At 54.4% G+C, this 24,706-nt stretch overlaps 1 protein-coding gene across 1 annotated transcript; it reads left to right on the top strand.

Annotated features, from left to right (window-relative positions):
* Positions 1 to 6,970: 6,970 nt before the first annotated feature.
* LOC144585179 (protein Niban 2-like) lies at positions 6,971 to 24,415 on the top strand. Its single transcript, XM_078382860.1, has 11 exons — positions 6,971 to 7,166; positions 7,412 to 7,579; positions 11,580 to 11,695; positions 12,376 to 12,480; positions 14,339 to 14,501; positions 15,377 to 15,564; positions 15,837 to 15,992; positions 17,179 to 17,295; positions 17,814 to 17,921; positions 19,411 to 19,522; positions 20,812 to 24,415. Exons 1-11 carry the CDS (start codon positions 6,971 to 6,973, stop codon positions 21,552 to 21,554), a joined length of 2,172 nt encoding a protein of 723 aa, XP_078238986.1. The 3' UTR covers positions 21,555 to 24,415.
* Positions 24,416 to 24,706: the final 291 nt, after the last annotated feature.

Below are 24,706 nucleotides of genomic sequence, written 5' to 3'. Positions count from 1 at the left end.
GTCGGCCTCCGAAGCTCAGGGCCTTTTCCCTTCCCTTCTCCTCCTCGAACTTTCCTGCTGGTTGCTCAGCTTTCCCTTCTTCCTTTCACCCTTGCCCCATTTTGTGGGGGACGCTCCTCGTTTTGGGAACCTTCTTCCCTGCTTCTCTGCTGTGATGGACACAAATCTTTGGCTGAACTGGACCAGCGGAGAGCCTCCCCTCCTCTCTGGCTGGACCGTCTGCCCATCATCAGCACCTGAGGAAGGACCTCGCTTTTGCTAACTTCCCACAGGAAAGCGCCCTGGGAGGGGGGGGAGAGAGGGAGAGCATTAACGGGTGGGGGAAGCTGGGCACCCCTCAGCTGCAACCAGGCAGACCCCACCACCATCTGGCCACCCCCTGGAGATGATGCTTTCCTATAAAATGATGGAATCATGAAGTCTAAAATGGCCTCAGAGGCCATTGCTTCCAACCCCCTCCTCCAAGGAACATTTTCTCCCGTGGGCGATCTTGGGCAAGCCAAGCTGCCGTTGTTTTTTCCTCAGGCCACACTCTTTTTTCTCCTGAGGCTCTCTTTCCCTCCTTCTGGACTCCCTGTTTCCTTGGAGGGAATTCCCTCCCGGATGCCCTTCGCTGGGTTTCCACCTTGGGAAGCTGGAGGTGGTCAAACAGGAGATGGCAAGAATAAACATCGACATTCTGGGCATCAGTGAACTAAAATGGATGAGAATGGGTGATTTCAACTCAGATGATTATCATGTCTACTATTGTGGGCAAGAATCCCGTAGAAGGAATGGAGTAGCCCTCATAGTCAACAAAAGAGTGGGGAAAGCTGTAATGGGATATAATCTCAAAAATGATAGAATGATGTCAATACGTATCCAAGGCAGACCTTTCAACATCACAATAATCCAAGTTTATGCACCAACCTCCATTGCTGAGGAGACTGAAATTGAACAATTTTATGAAGATTTACAACACCTTCTAGAACTGACACCGAAGAAGGATGTTCTTCTCATTCTGGGGGACTGGAATGCTAAGGTAGGGAGTCAAGAGATAAAAGGAACAACAGGGAAGTTTGGCCTTGGAGTTCAAAACGAAGCAGGGCAAAGGCTAATAAGAGTTTTGTCAAGAGAACAAGCTGGTCATCACAAACACCCTTTTCCAACAACACAAGAGGCGACTCTACACATGGAAATCACCAGATGGGCAACATCGAAATCAAAAGGAAATATGCAATGCTATACACACAAATATATGTCAGGCAGAGCAGACTGTCCGTGTGTTAAATTAAGTTAGTTGTTATCTTTCTCATTGCAAGCAGGAGAGCAGAATGTGGTTGGGACTGGCTTGAAAACTGGAACAGAGGAGAGAGCAAAATAGAGCAGGGAAGGAACAATTTCAGCCGAACGGGGGCAGGGAGTCGCAGGGTGGCCCTGTGCATCTGAGAGCCCCCGGCAACAAACCTCCTCACCATATGTGGATGCCAATATTGGCATGAACTTTTCAAAACTGCAAAAATAAAATAAAATCAGAAAGATCAAGAGCCACCCCAGAATGACCAGAGGCAACACATCTGTGTGGATGTGCCCTTAAGCAGCAGCGCCAAATGAGCTGAACAGCCTTTGGCATCTTTTCACTTGAAACATTTCCTTGGCTAGGTTTTCTGTACAGTACTGTACTTGTTTTCAGGTCCTCTGATTATGCCTGCTGAGCAGATCCTGAGCAACTGGCTCCCCCTGAAGGCTGAAGCTGGAACAGCAGGCATCTCATCAGACTCAGAAGAAAAGAAAGCCCTGAGGAGTCAGAGCATAGCAGGGAAGGGGACTGTAAGAGGAGGCAAAACCAGAAAGGCGTGAGCCATCTAGGTGGGTCTGGCATTCTCTCCCCCATCTGCCTCCTTCCTCTGAGCCCCTCTCGGCAGTTCCTCGAAGCGAAGCATTGATACCCGCTCCACCCCTTAATCTCAGGCGGCAGCATGCCTTGGGTCAGCATGTCGGCCACCTTCCTCCATCCCAGGTGCAGAAGCCAGAGAGCAGCCAGGTGGGCACAGCCAGGGGCGGGGCTTAAGCTAAGGCCCGCCCACCCTAAGGTCGAAGCTTCCACCGTTGCTAAGGCAACCAAAGATGCTCCCACCAGATGCCCCGCCTCCAGTTTTACAGATTGACAGTCGAACCGCCACTCCGGCCACTCTGCTTCCGTGGATCCAGGTCCCTTTCCCTGCTCCTCCTCTCGTGGCTCGTCTTGGTCTCCTCTTGGTCGCCTCTTCGCTCATCTTGGTCTCCTCCTCTTGGCCCTTTCCCTGGTCCTTCTTCCTCCTCCTCCTCTTCCTCCTCCTCGCCTCCTCCTCTTTGCTCTCCTTTCCCCTGCTCCACCTTCCTCCTCCTCTTCCTCCTCCTCCTCCTCCTCACCCCCTTCTCTCCCGATGGCATGCTAGGGAGTGGTGGGGAACCTGCTGCCCGCCCTGGCCGAGGTGATGGAAACGACGGCCCAGGAGATGCTGGCGGCAGCGAACGAGGCAGCCACCCAGGGACAGCCGGTCCCCTACGTGTTGCTGGCGGGACCCTGGAAGGACCGCGCTCTGCTCCTCTGGTGCCTGCTGCTGCCAATGATTGTGGCCGTGAGCTTGGCCTTCACTCTGGTGGTGAAGCATTGATACCCGCTCCACCCCTTAATCTCAAGCGGCCCGCCCGCCCTAAGGCCAAAGCATTCACCGTTGCTCAGAGGAACCAGCAATGCTCAGGGACCCCTTTGGACTCAACCTGGGCCCCCTGGGGGGCCCCAAGGTGCCCCTTCCTCCCCATTTCCTGCTCCCCACATCTCTCCAGGGGGAGGGCAGAGCTAGGGTTGAGCCTGGAGAAGGCACACCAAGGGTGTGGGGGGATGTGCAGGCTGGGAGGGGCCCTTCTTTCTGGCCAGTGCCCCCCCACCCCCCAAACACCCACCAGCCTGCTCCATGAAGGAAAAAGGGACTCCCACTGGGTCAGCTGCCCCTCTTCCCAGAGGAAAGCTCCTTGGTCTGGGGGAGGCTATATGGGGGGTGCTCACTGCTCTCTCTCTCCCTCTCTCTCCCCTTTGGACCGACAACTTGCTTTCCTCCCCCAGGCAGATCATCCCTCCTCCAGAGCCTTGCCTGTCGGGTTGTGGATGGGGGGGGACAGATGGACCTGGGTGGGGGGCCAAGGGACTCCTGGGCTCCTGTCTGATTTGAACTGATGGGGGGGGAGGGTCCTGATCACTGAGAATGCCTTTGTTTCCCTCTGCAGAGCAAGGCAAGCTTTACTCCCGGAAAGGGAGTCTTCCTCGTCGGGTCCCCCCCATTCGCCTCTTTCCTGCCCAGCTCCATCCTCACCCTATGTCCTCGAGCCCCTTCTCTCCAGACCGTCTCTTGCCCCTTTCTCTTCTGCCCCTATGCAACCTTTCCCTATCTCTCCTGCCCCCTTTTCTTCTGCCCTTCCGAATCATCTCCCCGTGTCTCCTGCCCCCTTTCCTCTTGGCCCTACAAGTCCTCCTCGGGTGTCTTCCACCCTAATCCGCCCTGCTCCCAACCCTCCTGCATCCCTGCACCAAAAATGGAAGCATGGTGAAGACGAAGACAGGACCGCTCCTTCTATCACCCCCCATGTGAGGGCAGTTGGTCAGTCTAGAGGGAGGCCAGTGCCCGGTGTGGAGGGGCAGCAGACCGGGGAGACCCCCCCCCCGGCATCTTTTCCTGGCACATGGACGGCCACTCTCCAGGGCATGTCTTGCCAAGGTCAGCCCGGCTTGGCCAGGGTATCAGTGGTCTGGGATGATGGGCATCATAGTCCAGGTGCCAGTGCGCCTGCAGAGGTCCCATTCAGCTGAAGATTTGTGTCCTTCACAGCAGATAAGCAGGCCTCGAGGAGGGGGGCTGGGGTCAAGGTTAGCGTCTCCATCCACTCAGCCCCTTCCCAGGGACCAACCCCGGGAGGTTCGTTAGTTCGCTGGTTCGTTTGTTTCCTCTGGTAGACCTGGGCCTCTTCTTTCCATAGCAGCTGTGCCAGCCTCCGGGGAGGAGCCGATGAACTGCACGCCGGCGCCGGACAAAATCAGACACGTCTAGACGCAGGTCAGGAAGGGAAGGGCTTCAGAGGGCTGCTCCCCATTGGGTCAGGGGTGGCAGAGGGATCTGTGCCCTCCACCCCAGCCCCCTTCCAGAGGAGTAAGTGGGGCAGGGTGGGCGGGGCGGGGGGAGAGCGAGGCCGGCGGGCCAGCCCAGCGGAGGGTGAGGCCAGGTCTCCCCACAGAGAGCAGAGCAGGGTCCCCAAGAAGAAGCAAGCAAGCCGGCGATGTCAAGATTGCTTCCTTTCCTTTTTCTGCCACCCCCCGTTCTCCCTTTCTTTCCCCTCTCTATTTATATTAATGTTAATGTTACCCTGTTTTTAAATAAAATTAGTTTGTGTTTGTTTAGTTGAGCCGAAAAGCCTGTTGCCTTCTTTCCAAGAGAGGCAGATGGGTGAGGAAGTGGGGTGGCGGGTGAGAGGGAACCCACAAATACCTGCCGGGTCCTGGGCAGGCAGGCGGGGGGCCGCCGGCTCTTGCCCCCTTCCTTCCCCCACCCTCGGCAAGAGGATGGGGAGAAAAGAACACACACGACCCACATGAGTTTGAGGGTGAAGGGAGAGGTGACGGAAACAAACCAGCTGCACAGCTCGGCTGTGAATCACCAGCTCTGGGACAAGCGGTGTGTTTTCACCAGGTAGTAACACACAGTGTCAAGGGACCGTGGCTGATGGGTGGGGTAGTATCGAGGAGTTATTTTCAGCAGCTGCCCGAGGCAGAAAAGCATGCTTGTTTGGACAGAAAACCGGCACGGCAGGTCCTGGCTCCAGAGAATGAAGCCATCCTGTCACCAGAGCAGGGGATCCCTCCTTGGGTCCCCGGATGCTCTTGGACTACAACTCCCAGACGCCTTTGCCACGGGCCAGGATTCCTGGGGGTTGTGGTGCAAGAACCTTTGGGGACCCAAGGCGGGGAAGAAGGTGGGGGGCATAACTGTCCTAAAAGGCAGCATGTGCCCCGAAGCGCAAACCGAGAGAGAAAGCCAGGATTGGGTCCAGCCCCGGCTGACCCACTGTGGAGGCAGCCACGTAGAGATTCGGCGGCGGCAGGAGGAGGCCAGCCCCACACGCAACCAGCAGTGACTTAGGAGATGTGGTCGGATCAGAGACTCAGATGTGGGGTGGCTTTGCTTTGGCCGTTTTTACTGCAGTCCCCTTGGGTCTGTAGAGGAAACCACCTGTGCCCCCCCCCTTTGACCTCACCTGATGGAGAGAGACATTTTAATCCACCCCACCGGAGGGGGAAGTCCACCGTCCATGCCTTCGACTGGAGCGGCTGCCCCCGCAGTGAAGCAGAACAGTCTGTAACGCCTGCTGGCCTAGGATGGGGGGGGGGGGAGGACCTTTCCCGGTGTGGATGTCTGTGTTTTGAACGGCCTGCATCTCTGCGGTGCCCGGCCAGATGAAGCCCTCGTAGGGTCTCGTATGTGCCCTGACCTTTGGGTTTCCGACGAGAATGAACCAAAGAAAGGTGAAGTCCAAAGCCACCTTCCAAAGAGGATGGAAATGCAGTCTGGGAAAATCCCCAGGGTCTCCGTCTGATCTTTTCGGGGTGAAGTCACTGCCTCCCAGTCATCCCAAATCTTGAACGGGAGCAGAAGAGTTGAAGCTAGGATGGTCACCCACTATTGTAGGTTCACCGACGTTGGTGGACTTCAACTTCCAAAATCCTGGACTGGTCGGGCTGTCTGGGAGTGGACGTTCAACACCTCCCGGATAGTCCAAGTGTGAGATTCAGCCTCCTCCTTCATCAACATGTGGTTCTTAGAGCAGCAGCTGCCTTAACCCTCTAAGCTTGGCTCAAATTCTTTCGGGAAAGGAGATATCACCACTTCTTGAGGCAGGAAGTTCCGCCGGTCGTAGCCCTCGTGTTGTGCCTTTAGCCCGGGTCTTAATGGGGTGCTCTGGCTGGAGACTGCCCGCCCGAAAGATGAGCGTTCTGTGCCTCCCATGGGAGCAAAAGGCCGTGACTTGGCCACCTTGTGCAATACGGATTTAGCTTGAGGGAAGCTGGGCTGACAGGATGGCCACCTGCTTCCGTCTGCTTATTCCAGAGGTTTCCAAGTCTCCCAAATGTTCTGGCTTCCCTTTTTCTTGACCTCAAGGTTGTTGGCAGTCAGCAGTTGCATCCGGGAAGAACGACCGGGCTGTGGATTTGCTGGCCCTTGGAGATCAGGGGCAGGCAGGTCTCCTGGCCTCCGGCGTCCTGCTCCTCCAGCAGCATCGTGGCGAGAGCCGGCTGCGTTGCACCAACCCCCCCCACACACACACACACTTTTGATTAAACCGGAGGCTCCAAATTCGGTCCTTTTTTGCTGGATGGATGTGCAAGCTTGTTTCAGAGTCGTCCTCCTCTTCTCCCCTGGGAGCAGAAGCGGTTGCCGCGTGGCCCTCCACATGTGGCTGGACGGCCACCCTAGCTGACATGGCCAGTGATGAGGGACGCTGGGCATTGTAGTCCAGCTGGAAGGCTGTCGGTTTTCCCAGTCCCTGAATTAAAAGGCCCACCAGCACCTCTTTCCTGGTCATAACATGCTGCTTAAAATCTGGATCTCATTTCCAAGTATCTGCTGCTTTCCATGTGCCGTATTGATCGGCAGTCTTCACAACAACCCTGCGAGGCAGCCTAAGAGGGAGGAAAAGGCTGACATTTCAAGGCGGGATCACACCACAGGCGGTGAAATCACCCTTACGAGGGGCAGTGCAGTGTAGTAGTTAGAGTGTCAAACAAGTAATAATAGTAATAATAATAACAATAACAATGATGGTGATGATGATGATGATGATGATGATGATGATGATGATGATGATGAACACATGCCATGAAGTCAGTTTTGACCTTCTTGATTTTCCAGGAATACTCAGGGGAGTGGCTTGCTATTTCCTTCTTCCGGGGACATCCTACGGAATGGTGCGGCTTTTGCCCAAGGCCAGCCGGTCTGTCTCTCCTCCCAGGAGGCCCCATGGGGGGAATCGAACTCCAGTTGTGGGAGGAAAAGGGAGGCAGAGCGAGAGGCTGAGAGGGTTGCCTGGGCCAGAGAGCGCCTGCCTTGCTTCCCTTCCTGGCCCGGTCGGGCAAAGGTGCCCTTTCCGAGGTGGCCCCAGTGAGTAGCCAGGTCACCACTGAAGGTCTCTAGAAGGCGTTGGCTTTCCAGAGCGTTGTTCCCCGAGTGGAATCGGTCTTCCTGGTTTGACATTTTATATGATGGCGAGTAGGAGACGGGTTTTGCTTTTCCCTTTTTCTTTTAATGCGTCTGGACAGCTTGCAGGATCCGGGAAACCCTGTCCGGTGGGAGAGACGTTTTAAAATCAAATGATTACTGAAAACCTCTTTCTTTTGTCTGCTTAGGTCCAGCCCCCAAATCGGGCAGCGCCTCCGTCTTGAAATGCCCCACGCAGTTCCCCCTCATCCTTTGGCACCCCTACGCGCGCCACTACTACTTCTGCGTGATGACCGGCAAGGAGCAGGAGAAGTGGCGCGCGGTTTTCCAGGACTGTGTGCGCCACTGCAACAATGGTGAGCCTCTCTCTCTCTCTCTCTTTCTCTCTCATGAAGGATTGTTTCCTTTCCACTTTCGCCTTCTGCTCCGGGGTAACTTTCTACTAGGGTGTGACCACCACCTTCCAGTACACTTTCATTCTGGAGTTTCCCTTTAAACATTGTTTTTCTGTCATAAGGACTAGGGACTTGGGATCCTTCTTTAAATGGCAGTAAAGCCTAGAATTCCCAGGATTCTGTGCTTTGCTGTCGGACCCCAGCTCTGTGTTTCTGCCATCCAGGAGGCCAAGCCTGCTTCATGTCCCAGATGCTTTGTTACCTATTCTCTGTTCCAAACAGTATTCATCCCCTCCAAATGGGCACAACGCCCTTACAAGGTAGACTGGGTTGGAAAAAGAGGGGATGTGATTTTCAAGCCACTCGGAAAGCTGAGGGCTACGTGTGGATACCCAATGGGTACTGAGACCAGATTGAGGATCTGCAAGATCCTACTGCAAGTCTGTTTCAAGGGTGCTCTCTGTGGGTCCAGATCCGATCGCTTTCTCGCACTTGAACTGTTCTGCTGCAGCAACACAAAGGGGGCTTCAGAACTGGCTCAACAGCTTTGCTTGGCATTGAGTTGTGCTTCCCCCTCCCCTCCCCTCCCCTTCCTTCCTTCCTTCCTTCCTTCCTTCCTTCCTTCCTTCCTTCCTTCCTTCCTTCCTTCCTTCCTTCCTTCCTTCCTTCCTTCCTTCCTTCCTTCCTTCCTCCCTCCCTTCCTTCCTTCCTTGCTAAAATTCTTAAATTCTTTCTGCTGTCACAAGATGAGGATTCAGTCCCGCCGTGGGGCACGGAGAAGCAGGTGAAGCCAGGCGGTGTTTTTCCATGGCCGAGATCCAAGTCCCAGTTTCTCTGGAACATGTGCTCCAAACCTTGGGCAGAAAGCGATGGGGAAAAGAGCAAGGAGGGGACGGGCGTCTCCAAGGTTACCACCCAGGCGGGCCGAGTCTTACCACCGTGGCTCTGAATTCATTGAGCGATCCGTTCGGGGCCATCCCGAAGCCCTCCTCGAAGGACAGCCTGGGCAAGAAGTTACTTTTTAACCGGATGCGCTTTCAGCCCTTCCTGGGAGAGGCCTGTCCGCCCCCCCGTCCTCCTTTTTCAAGGCCACCAAAACAAATGGGGAGTGATCCTCTGCCTCTCTCTGCCTTCCCTCCCTCCGGGTTGCAGGTGTGCTCCACCTGGGGTCCCCTTACAGGTGAGCTCCCCAGGATACCCGCGGAGCACTCCAGGCCGCTCCTAGCAACCGGGCAGCGGCCTTTTTCTCCCATTCAGAGCAGGAGCTGGTCCCGTTGCCTCCATGCCTGGCCCCACCGGGAGGGGGGGCACCTGGATGTGTGTCTCCAGGCATTGGCAAGGTCAGAAACACCCCTGGGCGGGCAGAGGATTTTGCCCTTCCCTGAGCCACACCTTGTTGGCAGAAGGTGATTCTTTCCTTTCCTCCATCGTCATCCACTCCAGAGCTGGAAGGGACCCCTAAGGGTCATCTAGTCCAGCCATCCAGCGGTTCTTCCCCTGGTGTTTCCTCTCTCGGTCCTGCCTTGATGCCACCGCTTGGCAAGGGCCCTGATCCGTTTCCGGTGTGTGTGTGTGTGTGGGGGCCCGTGGAACGCACTGGGTGGGTGGGAGTGTGGCAGCAGCTGAGCTCCGGAGTCCCCGGACCCTCTTGATGGGCAAACTGCCCGGCTGGCCACCTTTGGCGGGACAACTCCTCACTGCCCTTTTCACGATCCCTGCCCTGTTTTCTTTTTTCTTTTTTTTAAGCGGTAGCCTTTGAGAGTTAGCTTGCTGAAGCGGTGTGTGTGTGTGTGTGTTTCTGTTTCATGCCACTGGGATGGTGGATGATTTACACCTTGACTCAGGATGGCTGGATGCCACCATCTTCTACCTGGTTGCATAACTGGCTGCCCAGGGCGGGCGGTGGAGAGGTCAGAGCTGGTCTCCCTGGGCTGTAGGTGTTCCTCATAAAATGTCTCTACGCCGCCCTTTTCCAAAGGATTCGCCTGCCCTCCTCCGCGTCCCAAATTAAAAATGCCACCCGTCTCCTTTTGATGGCATTTCGTCCTCCTTTTGAACGTTCACTGAGTTTCTTTCCTGGTGTCGTTGACGGCCCTCCAGGCCTGAGCCTGATTTGCCCAGACTTGGCCGGTTCACCGTCCTGGGATGAGAAGCCAGCAGAAGGACCAGGGCCCTTCTCTCGAGGCGGGCAGAAGCATTTTGGGAGGGGGCGGCCAGCCAGAGCCCCTGAAAAGGGAGGGCCTGGCAGTTGGGCGCCAGAAGAACGCAAAGGACAGCAAGAGCAGGCGCCGGATAGCAGGAGGATGGGAAGGGGAAGCCAAGAACGAAGCGCCGGAGGCACCCGGGGGGCCAACCCAGCGACTGGAAGGCTTCCTCCAAAGAGGGTCTGCATCACGTTTAGAGTGGATTTTCTCCCCTGCGGTTTTGAAGCCCTGGGCTCTTCACCCACAGAAGCTAGACTGCCAGCAGGCAGGGTTTGCGGGTTGTAAGTTTCTTATTGTAATGTTTCTTGAAGGAATTTGCCCAAGCTCTTTGGGGTGACCGAATGGGGCAGTGGTGGAACGTTTTCTCCGGTGGCGTTCTGTGCCTGCCAGGCGTGGGCTGGGCCCATCAGCCGTGAGCAGGCGAAACCGTCCGGCTGGCTTTTGGATCTGTCCAGACCCCACGGTCGAAGGGGAGGAAACCAGCCGAGTTCCTTCCTCCGGCTTCCACCCAGGCCCCAATCGTTCCCCCCCCCCAAGGCTTAGAGGTTGGAGGGACAAGGGGAGAGGGAGGAAAGGAATGGCGCCTGCTTTCCTGGGCGGGCGCTGGTGGTTGCCCATGGAGGGCCGTGACGTCGGACGTCTCCGGATCGACCTGTCAGAATCTGGGATATTTACCTCTGAGGCTCCGGCTCACAACCTTCCTTTCCCTGGATGCGAGCCATAAGTTGCCACTGCCACGCTCTTAAGCAGCAACAAACCCCTGGTTTTCTCCGGAGGGGGGGGCTTTCCTGTCGCCAGTCCCGCTGCAGCCTCCCCTCCCCGGGTCTAGCATTAAAACCAGCGGGCCCTCCCTTTCAGAGAAATGCCTTGAGCCTGCCTCCCCAGTGGCTTTCTCACCCCCTGTTTCTCTCCCTGCCCGTTTGGGGTTTGCACAGGGAAAGGTCGCCTTCTGCTCTTTGATTTTTTCCTCCTTCCCTTCCCCAGGCGGAGTGGCTTGCATTCCTGCTGTCGATCTGCTGCCACCGCCTTAGGCCTTTGTTCCTTGAATCCGCCCCTCTCTTGGCTCAACGCCCTCTTGCTCTGAAGGGCCTTCTCGGATTCTTATGGGGAGAGAAGCGGAAGGGAAGCAGGGCCAGGCATCCCCAGTCCCGCCCCCTTCAAGCTTCTAGTCCTCTTGACCAGAGCGATTCCCCGAGTCTCCGTTGGCTGTGAAGCTCTCTGGGGCGGCCATACAGAACCTTTTTCCTTCCCTGCTTTTTGTTAGGTTCTGGAAGCCCTGTGCTCTTTGGCAGTTCTCGTGCCGTCACTTTATTTTTAGCCACCCCAGCTCTGCCCAAAAATTGGCAATTTCCTTTTTTAGAGCCCTGGCTTCCGCCGACAGTCAGCCTCCCGACAGAAATCTTCCTTTGGCGCTTCTAACCCGGATCTCTAGAGCCAGTGGCTGGACTCTGGCCTAGATCATTTAAAACTCTCTCCTGCACATCTGCCCAACTTTCTGAGTTCCATCGGTCTCGGGCGTTATGTGCCTGCATTGACGGCGGGACCAGAGGCCCCCCACTCTGCCCTCTGGTTCCCCTTCCTGCAGACAAACCGACCCTCTCGGCTATCCGCTGGGCCCGAGGCAACCCAGGACGTGCCACGGAGCCGAGGCGCAGAGAGGGGCCCTAGGGGTCCTGGGGGGGCGATGACCCCTTCTTCCTGCCCCAGGTTGCCAAATGAAGGGATGTGAGCGGGGTCTTCTCCTCTGCCCTTTCCAGGAATCCCCGAGGACTCGAAGGGGGAAGCCCCGGCCTTCACAGATGCTGTCCGCATGTACCGCCAGTCGAAAGAGCAGTACGGGACGTGGGACATGCTGTGTGGCAATGAAGCCCAGGTGAGTCTCGGGGAGCCCAAGCCGGCCTGTCCCACGACAGGGAGAGCAGGGAGGGGAACCGAGAGAGGGTCCGGCGAGGGGTGTGTTGTCCCCAAATGGAAGACATCTTTGGTGGTGCGAGGACGTGGAGTGGATCCACCTGCAGGTTTGTGGCTCAACTCCAACGGCCGGATCACCCTCGTGTCAAGGTGCAAGCCTTCGGGGCAAATTGACGCGAATCCCAGAGAGGCCCGTGGCAGATCTGGGCAGACCCACCTCTCCGGAAGTCCCCTCGGGGTCTCCTTTTGCTTGGGGCTTGGGGGCAGGGAAGACTCGCCACGGGGAGGACGTTTTGGCCATGGGACCAATCCCATGGAGGGGGTGGGGGTTCTTCCCTACTGGAAACCCATTCGGTTGGGCCCCTCGCCATCCACCCGCCCTGCCAAAGGCGGGATGCCCATTCCTGTCTGAACGGAGCCCTTGCTCCCAGCCTTCTCCCCCCGGTCTCCCTTTGGACGACCTTTCCCATCGCTCCCCAACTGCAGCGGCTCTGCCTAACCTACCTTATAGGGCTGGCGTGACGAGGCCCGAGCAGGGAAGAGGAGAGCGCCGTGCACATCCTTGAACTGCGCGGTGCCAAGAAAGGCGACAGAAACCCGTCTCCCCAAATGACGGGCAGTTGTTGCTCTTTGGCCCTCCAGGTCTTGACCAACCTGGTGATGGAGGAGCTCCTTCCAGAGCTGAAGAACATGATCGGGCCGCGGCTGAAGGGCAAAGCCCAGGAGAGGCACCGGGTGTGGATTCAGGTGAGGGCTAACGCTGTGCACCACAACGTCCTTTCCTTTTCTCTGATGAGCCTGTGGAACGCCCTGCCACAAGACAAAGCAAGGCCAGCCTATTTAGACTTTCGAGTCAGTGGGAGCTTTCCAAACTGAAAAATAAACATGGCCGTGGGTCCCCAGGACCCGGCTTTTATTTTTATTTTTGCACTCCATCCCCTGTAAAATCCAGAGGTGGACTGCCAGTTCTGCTCATTTTTGTTTGCTTGCAATTCAGGGCCATTTCTGGACCTCGTCTGGCCCAGCATACCTGCTGAGGGCAAGGATTTGGCCCATGGGCCCATTGAAGGCGTGCAGCCCTCTGCCGCACATATTCCTGAAGGTGGTTGTTGATTCGAATCCTCTGCTCTGCTGGCTGAAATATTAGACGCAGGGGGAGGGACTAGGGGTGCAGGTCTCCCCATGGCACCTTGAGCGCTGTGCGGTTTTCTTCTCATCCTGTGGCTAGTTGTCACTCTTGACGACTCAGGTACGTTGGCTAAGGATAGGTTTGAGAGAAAGCCGGACGCACCTGCCAAGTCAAGCATTTTGGGTCCTTGGTTCTCATCCTGGATTTTCATCTTTCCTCAACAAAGGGGTTTCTGAATGCTTGAACCACAAGTGTCCGCAGCTCTTTGGGCCGGTGGGAGATATTTTGGAATTTAACTTCCTGGTCCCCTTCTGAGCCATGTCTTCCTTCTCTTTCCAACCTGAAGTTTACATGGAATTTAAAAAAAAACAGTTGTTCCTTCTCATCTTTTAAAATCCTCTGTCATTCCCAGGCATATCATCTCCCTCTTTTCTTCCCCCTCCCCCTCCCCGAAAAAAGGGACATTTGTTCAGGCGCTCCCGCTCCTCCTTCTCCAGGCTATGTTTAGTGCGTACGTTTTTAGCTCACCGGAAGATAATTTTGACTCCAAATGTCAACCTTTGGGTGGGAGAGGAAAATCTCTCTGTGTCTTTATTATTTTTATTATTTGAAAAAGCAAAATAAGTATTTCTATGTGAGCCCTTTTAAAAACAGCTAAGCAGAACCTTCTTTTAAAAGCAAATATTGGACTCAACAAGCTTCTTAACCTTCTCAAATATTGTTGCCGTGAAATGATATGATGCCTTTTGGTACACAGGTATCTCTCACCAGTGGGGGTGTGGGGTGGGGATCTAGAGGAATATGAGAATTGTAGCTAAACAACTTTTATGTCATTTCCAGCTTTGGAATTCAGTCCTCCAAAATTCAAGTGTGAAATTTTAACAGCTTGAGGGAAAAGAGGCTAAGCACAAATCAGAAGAGGGATCGACCTTAGAACAGGAAAGGGGGAACATGTAACCTTCTGGGCCTGGCTGGACTACAACTCCCATCCTTTGGCTAGTCTGGCCAGGGCTGGGGGACATGGATGCCCAACATTACGAGGGGCATATGATCCCCCTTTCTAGATCATAGCAAATGTGTTTAAACACAGCCACATGTGCACGCTGTAAAGTTTGGAAAGCCTACTCTTCGGACTACAGTTTCCAGTATCCTCAACCCAGCATGGCTGTGACTTCTGGGTGTTGTAGTCCAGACAACTGGTGTTTGGAGGCTCTTGATTGTGGATGCCTTTCCCCCCTAGTGGCCTGATAATAAAATATTAAAAGAAATTCTTAACCACAAGAACTGTTGGATCGCTCAGTGGTTGAGGGCTCTGTCTGCGGGCCTCTTTGACAGCGGCTGGGCTGGATGATCCGTAGGGGTCCCTTCTGGCTCTACCATTTCTAAAATGATGATGACGACGAACCCTACCCCATGGGGGTGGGTGTCTATATCTGTCTCCTGCTTCTCTCCCAAAACGGTTCCTCCTTTTTCCAGGTCTCCGATGCTGTGTACAGGATGGTTTATGACCAGACGAAAGCCCACTACGAGGCGGCGGTGGTCGAATGCGAACTTCAGACGCCCAGTTTGCAAAGCACCATCCGCACCGATATGGACCAGATCATCCAATCCAAGGAGCACCTGGCCAGCAAAATCCGAGGTAGGCGGCCGAGCGCCGCTCCCAGCGGGCCATTCTGGAGCCCTGTCTTCTCCTGTGCAGAATCCCCCAGTTCTGTAATTGGAAAAGGAGAAGAATCTGGCTGGATTGGACCCAGAGCCTATCTAGGGAGTGGGCAACTGTGGTTCTCCAGATGTATTTTTTGAGGGGTGGGGGGAGTGGGAGGGTTTCAAACGTCCACCTCTCCTTGCCAGCCTGGTCAGAGGTGAGGAATTAGGGAAGCCACGGTCCAGGAGATACCAGTGCGGGTCCATTTGCCCGCCCTTGGCCCGCCTTAGTTTCCCCTGTGGCTGAGTAGCAGGGTGAGCCCAAGAGATTTTGCTGCCCAAGGCAAAGGACAGAGGCTCATCCTCGCCCGGAGCCAGACCTCGGAGGAGGAGGCATTAGAGGGAGAGTGTGGAGAAATGCCGTAACACTCTCAGATATCCCTCACGGTCAAGCCAAGAGCGGAACAGGGGCTTCTTCCTTCTCGAGGTCTTCAGAATTTGTCCAAAGGGGTCTTCAGACCGAGGGGCCGAGACTCCTCTTGCCAAGCACGGCCTTCGTGGAGGGCAAGCACAGGAGAACAGGTGGGCGCTTGAGAAAGAGGCCAGCGACCCACCTGAGGCTTCAGACCCTTCGGCTTCCAGGGATCTTAAGGAGCAAGCATCCCAATTAGGGAGCTGTTTTCCGGGGGGGGTGTGCAACCATTCACAAATGGGCCAGACTGGAGGCAGGCAGGAGAAAAGCGACCTTTCCCGCGAGGAGAAGCATGTTTGGACTCCTTGCCCTTCCCTCCCTGTGAGGAGGAAACAAACAAGCCCGCTCACCCTTAGTTCTAAGGTTCCTTTCTTTTCTTTCAACACGTCCTTTCCCAGCTTCGGTCTTTTCCAAAGCCGAGATCTGCGTCCGGAACCACGTCCAGCCGTACATCGCGTCCATCCTGGAGGCTCTGATGACCCCCACCAGCCAGGGCTTTGCTGAAGTGCGGGAGGTCTTCTTCAAGGAGGTCACGGACATGAACCTGAACATTGTCAATGAAGGCGGGACGGAGAAGCTCGGAGAGGTCAGAGGACGGACCGCCCGTGACCTTCGGGACAGGAGGATGTGGGGGGGAGAGGGGGAGCTTATTTGGACTGGACTCCATACAGGGCCCCAAACCGGTCCGGCCAAAGAAGGTGGCTCTCTCAGGAAGAAGGGCAGAGGGGGCCAATGGAAGGGAGCAGGCTGTGCTGCCACTTTCTATTGCAGCGCCCTTGGTCTTGCGAAGGCCTCGATGTCAGGCCGCTTACCTGTGTTGTCGTCTCCCTTTCTCTCTTCTCCATTCTCCCTCAAAAGTATATGGAGAAGCTTTCCCAGCTGGCCTTCCACCCGGTCAAGATGCAGTCCTGCTACGAGAAGATGGACCAGTTGAAGCTGGAAGGCCTTCAGCAGAGGTTTGACGTGTCCAGCGCGTCGGTGTTCAAGCAGAGGGCCCAGATCCCGATGAGGCAGGTAAGGAAGGCCCTGCCCCGAAGAAGGCCCTTCCTGGGCCGGCTGCCAAAAGCAACAGTTCTCGGGGAGGGAAGCATGACCCTCCAGATGTTTCTAGGCCAGGCCAGCATCTGGAGGATCCCCTCCGGTGGCCACTCTCCATCCCTTCCTCAGCATCGCTACGGCCCCGTTCGGTCCTTGTCAAACTAGCTCCTCTTGGCCTGCTCCAGATCTTCTCTCTCCCCACACGGAAGCCAGAAACGTTTTGACCACCATCCTAGCGCCTTTTGGGGGGCCATGACCCACCAACTCCAGTCTCGATCAGAGGCCAGTTGTCAGACAACTGAAGCCACAACCCGGCGGGCATCCTAGATGTCTTCTTATTTGCTTGCTTGCTTTCAGGAAAGGTGAACTAAAGACACCCACCCCATAATAAGGCCTTTATTATCGGGCTTGAGGATGCTTTTGCCTTCTTGAGTTCGGTTGGCTCGGGCAAGGCATAGGTTGCCAGCGCCCCCTACTGGCTGAAAGGCTGTTGGCAAAATGTTTTCTGTCTTGCTTATTCAATTTTGGGGATGGTGGCGATCCAGGAACCCTTTCCCCTCTGTCCCCGCCCACCCGCAGCCATTCCCCCTTTCCCCAACCCTTGGCCATACCGTGTTGGGTGCAGCTTCACCCTTTCTCCTCCACGCACACCCTGGTCAGGACAAGCTCTCTTCCCTCCCTGTGCTGCTCTGCCATCGCTAGGGAAAAGAGGGCAGAGTGGGTGCCCTTCAACCCAGCCGTCTCCAGTCCCACCTCCTCCAGGGGTGACGGGTTAGAACTCCCCAGCATCCTGAGCTAGCCATAGCCTGGCTGACTGTGGAGCAGGAGATCTGTAGTCCATCACGTTCCAGTTTTCCCTTTACCCTTCTTTGATCAAGACTCGGGAAGGTGCGATCCTCTCTCTGCTGAATCCCACGTCCATCATCCCCAGCGTCATGTCCCAGTCTAACAGTATTTGGAGGTGCCCCTCCCCCCCCCCCGTTTCCATGCTCTGAACTTCCACCTCTAAACATGCTCCCTTGGGCATCTCTCGCCACTCTTCCCAACTATGGTGGGTCAGTAGGCGCTTGACTGCCATCTTTCCTAGCAGATCTTCTCTGACAGGACTGTTTTTGGTTTCCCCCCCTTTTTTCTAATTTTTTAATAACGGGTGTCGTTGCAGCAAATGGACGATACAGTCTACACCTTTGAGACGCTCCTCCATCAGGAGCTGGGGAAGTCGTTGAGCAAAGACGACCTGTGTAAAGCCATCCAGCGCATCCTGGAGCGCGTGCTCAAGGTAAGGCGGCTTGCTGTCCACTCCCTCCCTGCCAGTCGCGCTCAGTTGTTTTTTTTTTTCCTACGAGCGATGGTAGATTTCGAAGATTCAGAAGCACTGTGCGTTGCAAGCCATGGGTCCGTCATGGGAGGTTCTGCTCTCCTCCAAGGGCAGGTCCCAGGTGTCGCTAAAGGGCCCCACTTGCCTCTCTAAGAACAACCTGGGTGGCGTTTGAACCGAGGTCCCAAAGGGAGCTTGGAAAGACACAAAGATTTAACCCATTAAATGTGACCATCGATACTTTTGCATCAAAAGGCAAGCAAGGCAAGCGTTGCCTCTAAAGCAGTGGTTCCCATCCTTGGGTCCCCAGATGTTTTGGGGCGACAACAGTTAGTTAAAAGGAGCCAAAAGCCCTGGTGGTTCAGCCCTGTGTTCTTTGGTATCCGTCTTTTTTTGCCTCTGAAATCTCTCCCCAGTGATGCGATGTAATACTGTAGCATTCACTTGATGTAATAGCATTCCCTCTTCCCTTCTCTTAGAAATACGACTACGACAGCAGCACGGTGCGGAAGAAGTTCTTTAGGGAAGCCCTCCTACAGATCACGATCCCTTTCTTGCTGAATAAGTTGGCGCCCACCTGCAAAGGGGTAAGGAAGGAAGGAGTTGATGATGGATAGAAGGAAAGGAAGGAAGGAAGGAAGGAAGGAAGGAAGGAAGGAAGGAAGGAAGGAAGGAAGGAAGGAAGGAAGGAAGGAAGGAAGGAGCTGATGATGGATAGAAGGAAGGAAGGCAGGAAGGAAGGAAGGCAGGAAGGAAGGAAGGAAGGCAGGAAGGAAGGAAGGAAAGAAAGAAAGAAAGAAAGAAAGAAAGAAAGAAAGAAAGAAAGAAAGAAAGAAAGAAAGAAAGAAAGAAAGAAAGACAGAAAGAAAGAAAGAAAGAAAGAAAGAAAGAAAGAAAGAAAGAAAGGAGTTGATGATGGTTGTTGTGTTCTGAAAGTGGTTCTTCCTAACGTTTCGCCAGTCTCTGTGGCCGGCATCTTCAGAGGACAGTAATCCCCTGACCTTGTGGCTGGGTGGAGTTCGTTGACCTTTTGCACTCTGTGTTTTTGAGAGCTGGGAGCCAGGTTTTGTTGAGTTTCAGACATTCCTCCTTCCGGTTGAAGTTTTGTTGATGCTTGTCATGGGATTACTGCACACAAAAGACCAGCTAATGACACCCATCAACCACAGGGACGGATAATCTCCCCTCCATTATCAAAACAATACATCCACAACAAAACACATTAATCAACCATCTCCTGATTAGGACAGTAGCCTACCTCACAAACTAGCCTTCTCACAGCTATCAATACTCCACCGACTCTCAAGCCTACCCAGAGCACAGTTTGCTGTCCTCTGAAGATGCCGGCCACAGAGACTGGCGAAACGTTAGGAAGAACCACTTTCAGAACACGGCCAAGAAGCCCGAAAAACCCACAACAACCATTAGATCCCGGCCGTGAAAGCCTTCGCGAATACATTGAGTTGATGATGGATGGAAGGAAGCTCCCTAGAGTGGTCTGGTAGTCCAGATAGGCGGGGTATAAATTAAATACATAAATAAAATAAATAAGGAAGGAAAGAAAGAAGGGGCTGATGATGGATAGAAGGGAAGGAAGGAAGGAAGGAAGGAAGGAAGGAAGGAAGGAAGGAAGGAAGGAAGGAAGGAAGGAAGGAAGGAAGGAACCATGGGTTAAGCTATTTCTATTGGGAGTGCCAACTGGACTGCATCATGAACAGCATTTTCAGCCTAGAAACTGAAGGCAAAGGGAGTGATTTTATATATATATATATCCATTATATCATTAAGTGCCCACAGACTGCATCCGTTTTGATGGCAACCCAAGTAGGGCTTTCAAAGTATGTGAGAAAATGGAGGATTTCACCAATAATGCAGCCCCATGGATTCCCGTGCCTGGGCTTTGAACCCAGGTCTCCTGAGCCCTGGCTAGTCTCTCACTGTCTCTGCTCGGACCGCACTGGATGTCGGAGAGGCGCCTTCCCCAGAGGCTTCCTTTTCTGGGGTGGCGTTTGGGCAGGAGAGCAGGCGTGTGTCTCGTGGGTTGTCGGTTCCCAACCATGCCCTTTCTCATGGCAGGATTTATCGAGATTCCAGGAGCTGATCTTTGAAGACTTTGCCCGATTCATCCTGGTGGAGAACACGTACGAGGAGGTGGTGCTGCAGTCCGTCATGAAGGACATAATGATGGGTATGTGGTTGGGTTTGTGAGTGGGGCCGGTCCTTCCGTTTGGCAAAGCACGGCGCCCGCCTCGGGCAGCAAGGCCAGTCCCACAGCGAGTTCTGAGAGGAATTCAGATTTTCTTTGTCAAGACTGGAACTCAGCGGCCAAAATCGTGTTGCACGTAACTTAGGAAATCGCTACAAACAGGCCAGAAAAATATTGGTAAACGATCTCTGGCTCCCTCTCGTGGCCAATTTTGCTATTTCGCCTTGCCAATAAAACTACCCACAACAATAATGAAATAATAGTTTGGTTGTTGTGGGTTTTTCAGACTCTTTGGCCGTGTTCCGGAGGTTTTTCTTCCTAATGTTTTGCCTGTCCCTGTGGCCGGCCTCTTCAGAGGACAGGAGCTAGAACTCTGTCCGTGATCTGGCAAGACGTTGGGAAGAAAAACCTGCAGAACACAGCCAGACAGCTCGAAAAACCCACAACCACCATCGGATCCCAGCTGCAAAAGCCTTTGAGAATAATAGTTTCTTTGCCACTTATAAATAATAAGGGCATGCCACAAATCTCCTGCTTTAAATGCTTCTAAAGTGCTTTTACATTTTTTTAAAAAAGTAAGTGTTTATTGTGAATAATTTCAGGCATCCTGGTAAGGTTCTCTGGAAGTTGCCATATGGCCACTGGGCCACTTGCTTCTTCTTTGGCTGACAGTGAACCGGTGGCCTTTCTTGTGGGTGTAGTTCTGATCTTTCTGGAGGAGGCCTTAGAGACAATCTGTCTCCCATTCATCAGGCTGCCCTTTCATCCCATCCCCAGAAAGATCAGGACCACACCCACCAGAAAGGTCCATGTTAAGGACTGTTAATGACCCATGGCAATGGGCGGAGAAGGATGGGAGAGGTGGGATTTTCACTCACACACCCCAGTCCTTGGTCTAGCTAACCAGCCTATTCAGACCAGGGGGAAGTGAAACTCATTTGGAAGATCTATCCGGGGTACCCTGCCAAGTCTCCTCAGACTGAAGAAGTGAAAGGTTTGAGCCGAATAAGCAAGAAGTCCAGTGGCCATGATGCTGTTGAAAGCAATTTCGTGCTACTTGTCAGTTGGGAGCCTCCCCAAAGCCTGTGGGGACTGAGAGTCTGTTCGCCTTCCCCCCCCCCCACACCCCACCTGATCCTTCTGTTGGGTTGCTTCCCAGATGAACAAAGAAGGAGCTTAGGGATGGTCTGGAAAGTTAACTTTAGGGCGGCTAGTTCCGTTGCAGGCCAGGTCCCCGTCCTCAGCGAATCTCCCGTTCTTGTCCCTTTCAGCTGTGAAAGAAGCCGCCGTTCAGCGGAAGCACAACCTCTACCGGGACAGCATCGTGATGCACAACAGCGATCCGAACCTCCACCTGCTTGGGGAGGGGACGCCCATCGACTGGGAGGAGGAGTTTGGCTGCCCGGCAGAGGCTGACCCAGCAGAGGAGAAGCAGCGCCAGGCCAAGCAAGTGATGTCGGTCATCCAGGTGGACGAAGGAGCCCCGCCTTACGACGTCGCTTCCCTGGAGGAGGCGATGGAGGCAGATGCTACGGGTCTTTCCCCGGCTCCTCCGACCCCAGGCTCGCCTGAGAGCCTGAAGGAGCTTCGTACGATGTTGGTGAAGGAGTTCCAGGTGGAGACGCCGGTTCCTGCTGCCGAGAAGAAGGAGGAGCCCCTCAGCAACGGCACTGTGGTCCAAGAGAACCAGGCCACCCGGGAGCGAGCAGAGGAGGAGAAAGAGGAAGAGGAAAAGGGAGAAGCTGCTCCGAGGGCTGACGGGCACCTCCCGGAAAAGTCTCCCGAGCGCCATGAAAAAGAGGAGGAAGTGCCCGAGGGCACAGCTGTGTCTCCTCTCCCACCTCCTTCCTCGGCGGCTGAGGGGGGAGTCCCCATGGACCACCCCCTGCCCGACGACAAGGAGACGGGAGAGGTGACGGCGGCAACGGCAGTCTGCGAAGCCAGAAACGAAGCACCCTTGGAGGACAGCCACCGGGCCATGGACGACCACAAGGGGGCACAGACTCAGTTCTAGGCCAGACCCCCTTCCCAAGAAGACCGCCCCTTTGCCCGAAGGGCAGACTGGAAGAGGGGACCCTATGGGATACGGGGTGGGGGAGGCCAGGCGAGATGCAGAGGAGTGCCTCAGCTGGCCCAGGAGCGTGGCCATCACCGGGAGGGCCGTAGCTTTCTCTCTTGGAGGTGGGGAGGCAGAAGCCTAGAAATAATATTTCCTGCTGCGAGGGTCTTCTTCCGGCGGGGTCTCGGGAGCCGGACGACCCTTCCAAGCTTCCGTAGCCCCCGACTAGGTTGCTTCCCTGCTCCCCTTCTTGGCACTTTGCTTCATTCTCTCTGCCTTCCATGGCTGCATCGGTTGGGTCACTTGTGTCTCTGCGTCTGGGTTCCCCTTCCCACCCCTTTCGACTGAAAAGATATTTAACCTTGGATACCCAGAGACACGGGCCTTCCCCTGTCTGTGTGGCCAACCCTTTTCAGTCTTTATGCCAAGCTGGCCTTGTCTCCTAACCTAGTTGTGGCTTGAATCCACACCTGCGGTTGCCTCCTTTCTTCTCTCTCCGCCTGACTGAGCCTGCCTGGTTTTTACCCCCCCCCCTTTCCCCCTATGCCATGGCTCCTTTTCTCCTGCCCCAACATTAACTATTACAGGTAGGTCATTGGTTCTCAGCCTTTGGTCCCCAGACTTTCTTGGACTACAACTCCCAGAAGCCTCCACTACTAACTGCGCCTCGTGGCGCAGTGGTTAAAACACTGTACTGCAGCTAAAAACCTGTGCTCACGACCTGGGGTTCAAATCCCAGGTAGCCGGCTCAAGGTTGACTCAGCCTTCCATCCTTAAGAGGTCGGTAAAATGAGTACCCAGCTTGCTGGGGGGGCAATGTGTAGCCTGTATAATTAAAATTGTAAACCGCCTGGAGAGTGCTTGTAGCGCTATGGGGCGGTATATAAGTCCAATAAATAAATAAATAAATAAATAAACTGTGCTGGCCAGGATTTCTGGGAGTTGTAGTCCAAGAACCTCCAGGGACCCAAGGTTGGGAAGCACCCGGGTGGGTGACTCTCTTCTCTCCTTGGTCTCGGCCTGCCCTTCCCGGGGCCAACGGGAAGTGACTTGATCTGAAATTCCCAAGTTGATGCTTCGGGAAACGTGACGGAAAAGCATTCTTTTCCTGCCCTTTCCAAAACGCTGGAGTTCTAGGAGCTTCTACGGAGAGATCTAGCCGTCTTGGCTTAAACATTGAGGCAAATGGAGGGCAGAAAAGATGCATGTGGTTTCAAGCAGGGAGCTATGAATGCCCCAGGATGAAGGGAAAGCTACCAGACGTGTTTTCTCCTTTGACTGTTTTTTTTTTTGGGGGGGGGGTGTCTTAAGAGGACTGGAAGGGCTGCAGCTGATTTGCAGGGTGTGAGTGTCCCGGAAATAAGAGGCCACCAGATCCCCTTGTAGATTTAGCTGCCTGTGATTCCCGGGTATTCTTCCCTGTGGCTTTTCCATGAAAATTCATCCCATGTAGGTTTCTACTTTTCTCTCTCTGAAGGTCCTCACCTTGGAGTCCTTCTTCCACGCAGCTCCTGGATGGTGTAAGAGGGATCTGTGTGGTTGTTTGGTATTGAACACAGAAGATGGAGCACGTTGGGTTGCTTTTTCCTGTGCTGACTGTGGGGCAGGAGTGGTTTATCTGGGCAGAGGGAAGCGGGAAACAGGAATCTTCCCCGGCCTTTCTGAACCTTTAGAAACCCCTGGCTGACGGTGGTTCCTGGATGTTTGGTCCTTCAGGAGTCTCTTGGACTTCCACCACCAAAGATTCAGAAGTCCAGGGTTTGAGAGCAGTGGTTTGAGAACATGCTATTTTGGAGAGGATTTTGAGCTGAAATGTCTCGGCGCCATCTCCCAGCCTTGCGCGGTTGGAAGACCCCCATGCCGGAAACGAGAGGGGACCTGCTGTTTGCTGTTTGCAGGTAGAGGTGAGAGAAGGTCCGGCTGCTGCCGCCAAGGGTGAAAGCCTGTTTGGCTGCTGAGGTGGCGTTGAGGAGGGAAGCCCAGCCTTTTCCTTCCACTCTTTTTCTGTGAAATAGGGAGAGACCCGGAGAACACATGAGAAGGTTTTTAGATTGAGTCGCTTCAGCCTTTTTTTATTCCACATTTTTTTCCTATAGGTTGGAGAAGTTTCTCTTCCAGGTTTCCCAGCCAAAAGGGCCTTGGTTCACACGTGCTAGGGAGCCTCGGGAGTGCCCCCCCCAAAAAGGAGATTATCTGGCCCCTGTTCTCTGGCACCAGGAGGGCGGAGAGGGCTGGGTTCTGTTTGGTTTGCCCTGCCTGGTGGGTGTGTCTTCCTCTTCTGCTGGGAGGCAATGGGTTTGGGCTCCTGCATCTCCACCTGGATTTTGAGCCAAACCAAGGCCCGGGAGAGTCCCTCGAGCACTGGGAACGGCACCAGATTTGTAAATGTGAGGTCGCCTGGTAGGGTTGCTCCAACTTTTAATTGGGTAAAAGCATTTTTCCACATGGGAAACCGAGCAGCCGAAAGGCCGGCTGCAAATTGGGTTGAGTCGTCCCGGCGGACAGTCGGAGGAAAGCCTCGCAAAGAAATACCGGCCGTGATCCGAGGCGGACACCTTGTCAAACCGTTTCTGCTGGACTCACCAGATGGCCAGTTCCGCCAGCCTCTGAAATATTTTTGAGAATTTCTCTCGGAATTGGGTGCCTCCTAGGCAGCTTTCTGCTGCTCTCTTTCTCAAAGTGCCTTCATCTTGGGAAGCCAAGCCTGCCTTTCCTCTCTCTTTTCTTCCCAAATGGTTTATTGCAAATCTTATACCAAATGTTTAAGACAAAAGGGCTTATATATTATGAATAAAATCCAGCTTTATTTAATGTCACTGCAGTCCCTCGTCACTTTTGTACAATCTCAGGAAACAAGTCGAGGTCAAAAGATTTCCAGGGAGGGTCCAGAATTAGTCTATCTCTTGCCACGTATCTTCTCAACCCCCCGACCCCCCAAGCTGTCTTTCTCCCTTGTTGATGCCGTAGGATTTTAAAGGCATCTGGCATCTAGAGGCCTTCAAGAAGGGATGGGACAGATTCCTGGAGGAGATGTCCATCACAGGTGACAAGCCATGTTGGGGATGTATCGTCTCCAGGCTTCGAAGGAAGGGACCTCCAAAGGCCAG

Source organism: Pogona vitticeps, chromosome ZW-PAR (genome assembly GCF_051106095.1).
Source record: "Pogona vitticeps strain Pit_001003342236 chromosome ZW-PAR, PviZW2.1, whole genome shotgun sequence".
Classification (NCBI taxonomy): domain Eukaryota; kingdom Metazoa; phylum Chordata; class Lepidosauria; order Squamata; family Agamidae; genus Pogona; species Pogona vitticeps.
Note: the sequence above shows the minus strand (reverse complement) of the source record. Positions and strands in the feature narration are given on the sequence as shown.

Bases quoted from the DNA above. Each gene is read 5' to 3' on its own strand.
- LOC144585179 (XM_078382860.1), top strand. From the start codon at position 6,971: ATGGTGCGGCTTTTGCCCAAGGCCAGCCGGTCTGTCTCTCCTCCCAGG. The intron at 15,565-15,836 runs GTCAGAGGACGG...CTCCCTCAAAAG, and splicing joins GGACGGAGAAGCTCGGAGAG to TATATGGAGAAGCTTTCCCA. The intron at 19,523-20,811 runs GTATGTGGTTGG...TGTCCCTTTCAG, and splicing joins CATGAAGGACATAATGATGG to CTGTGAAAGAAGCCGCCGTT.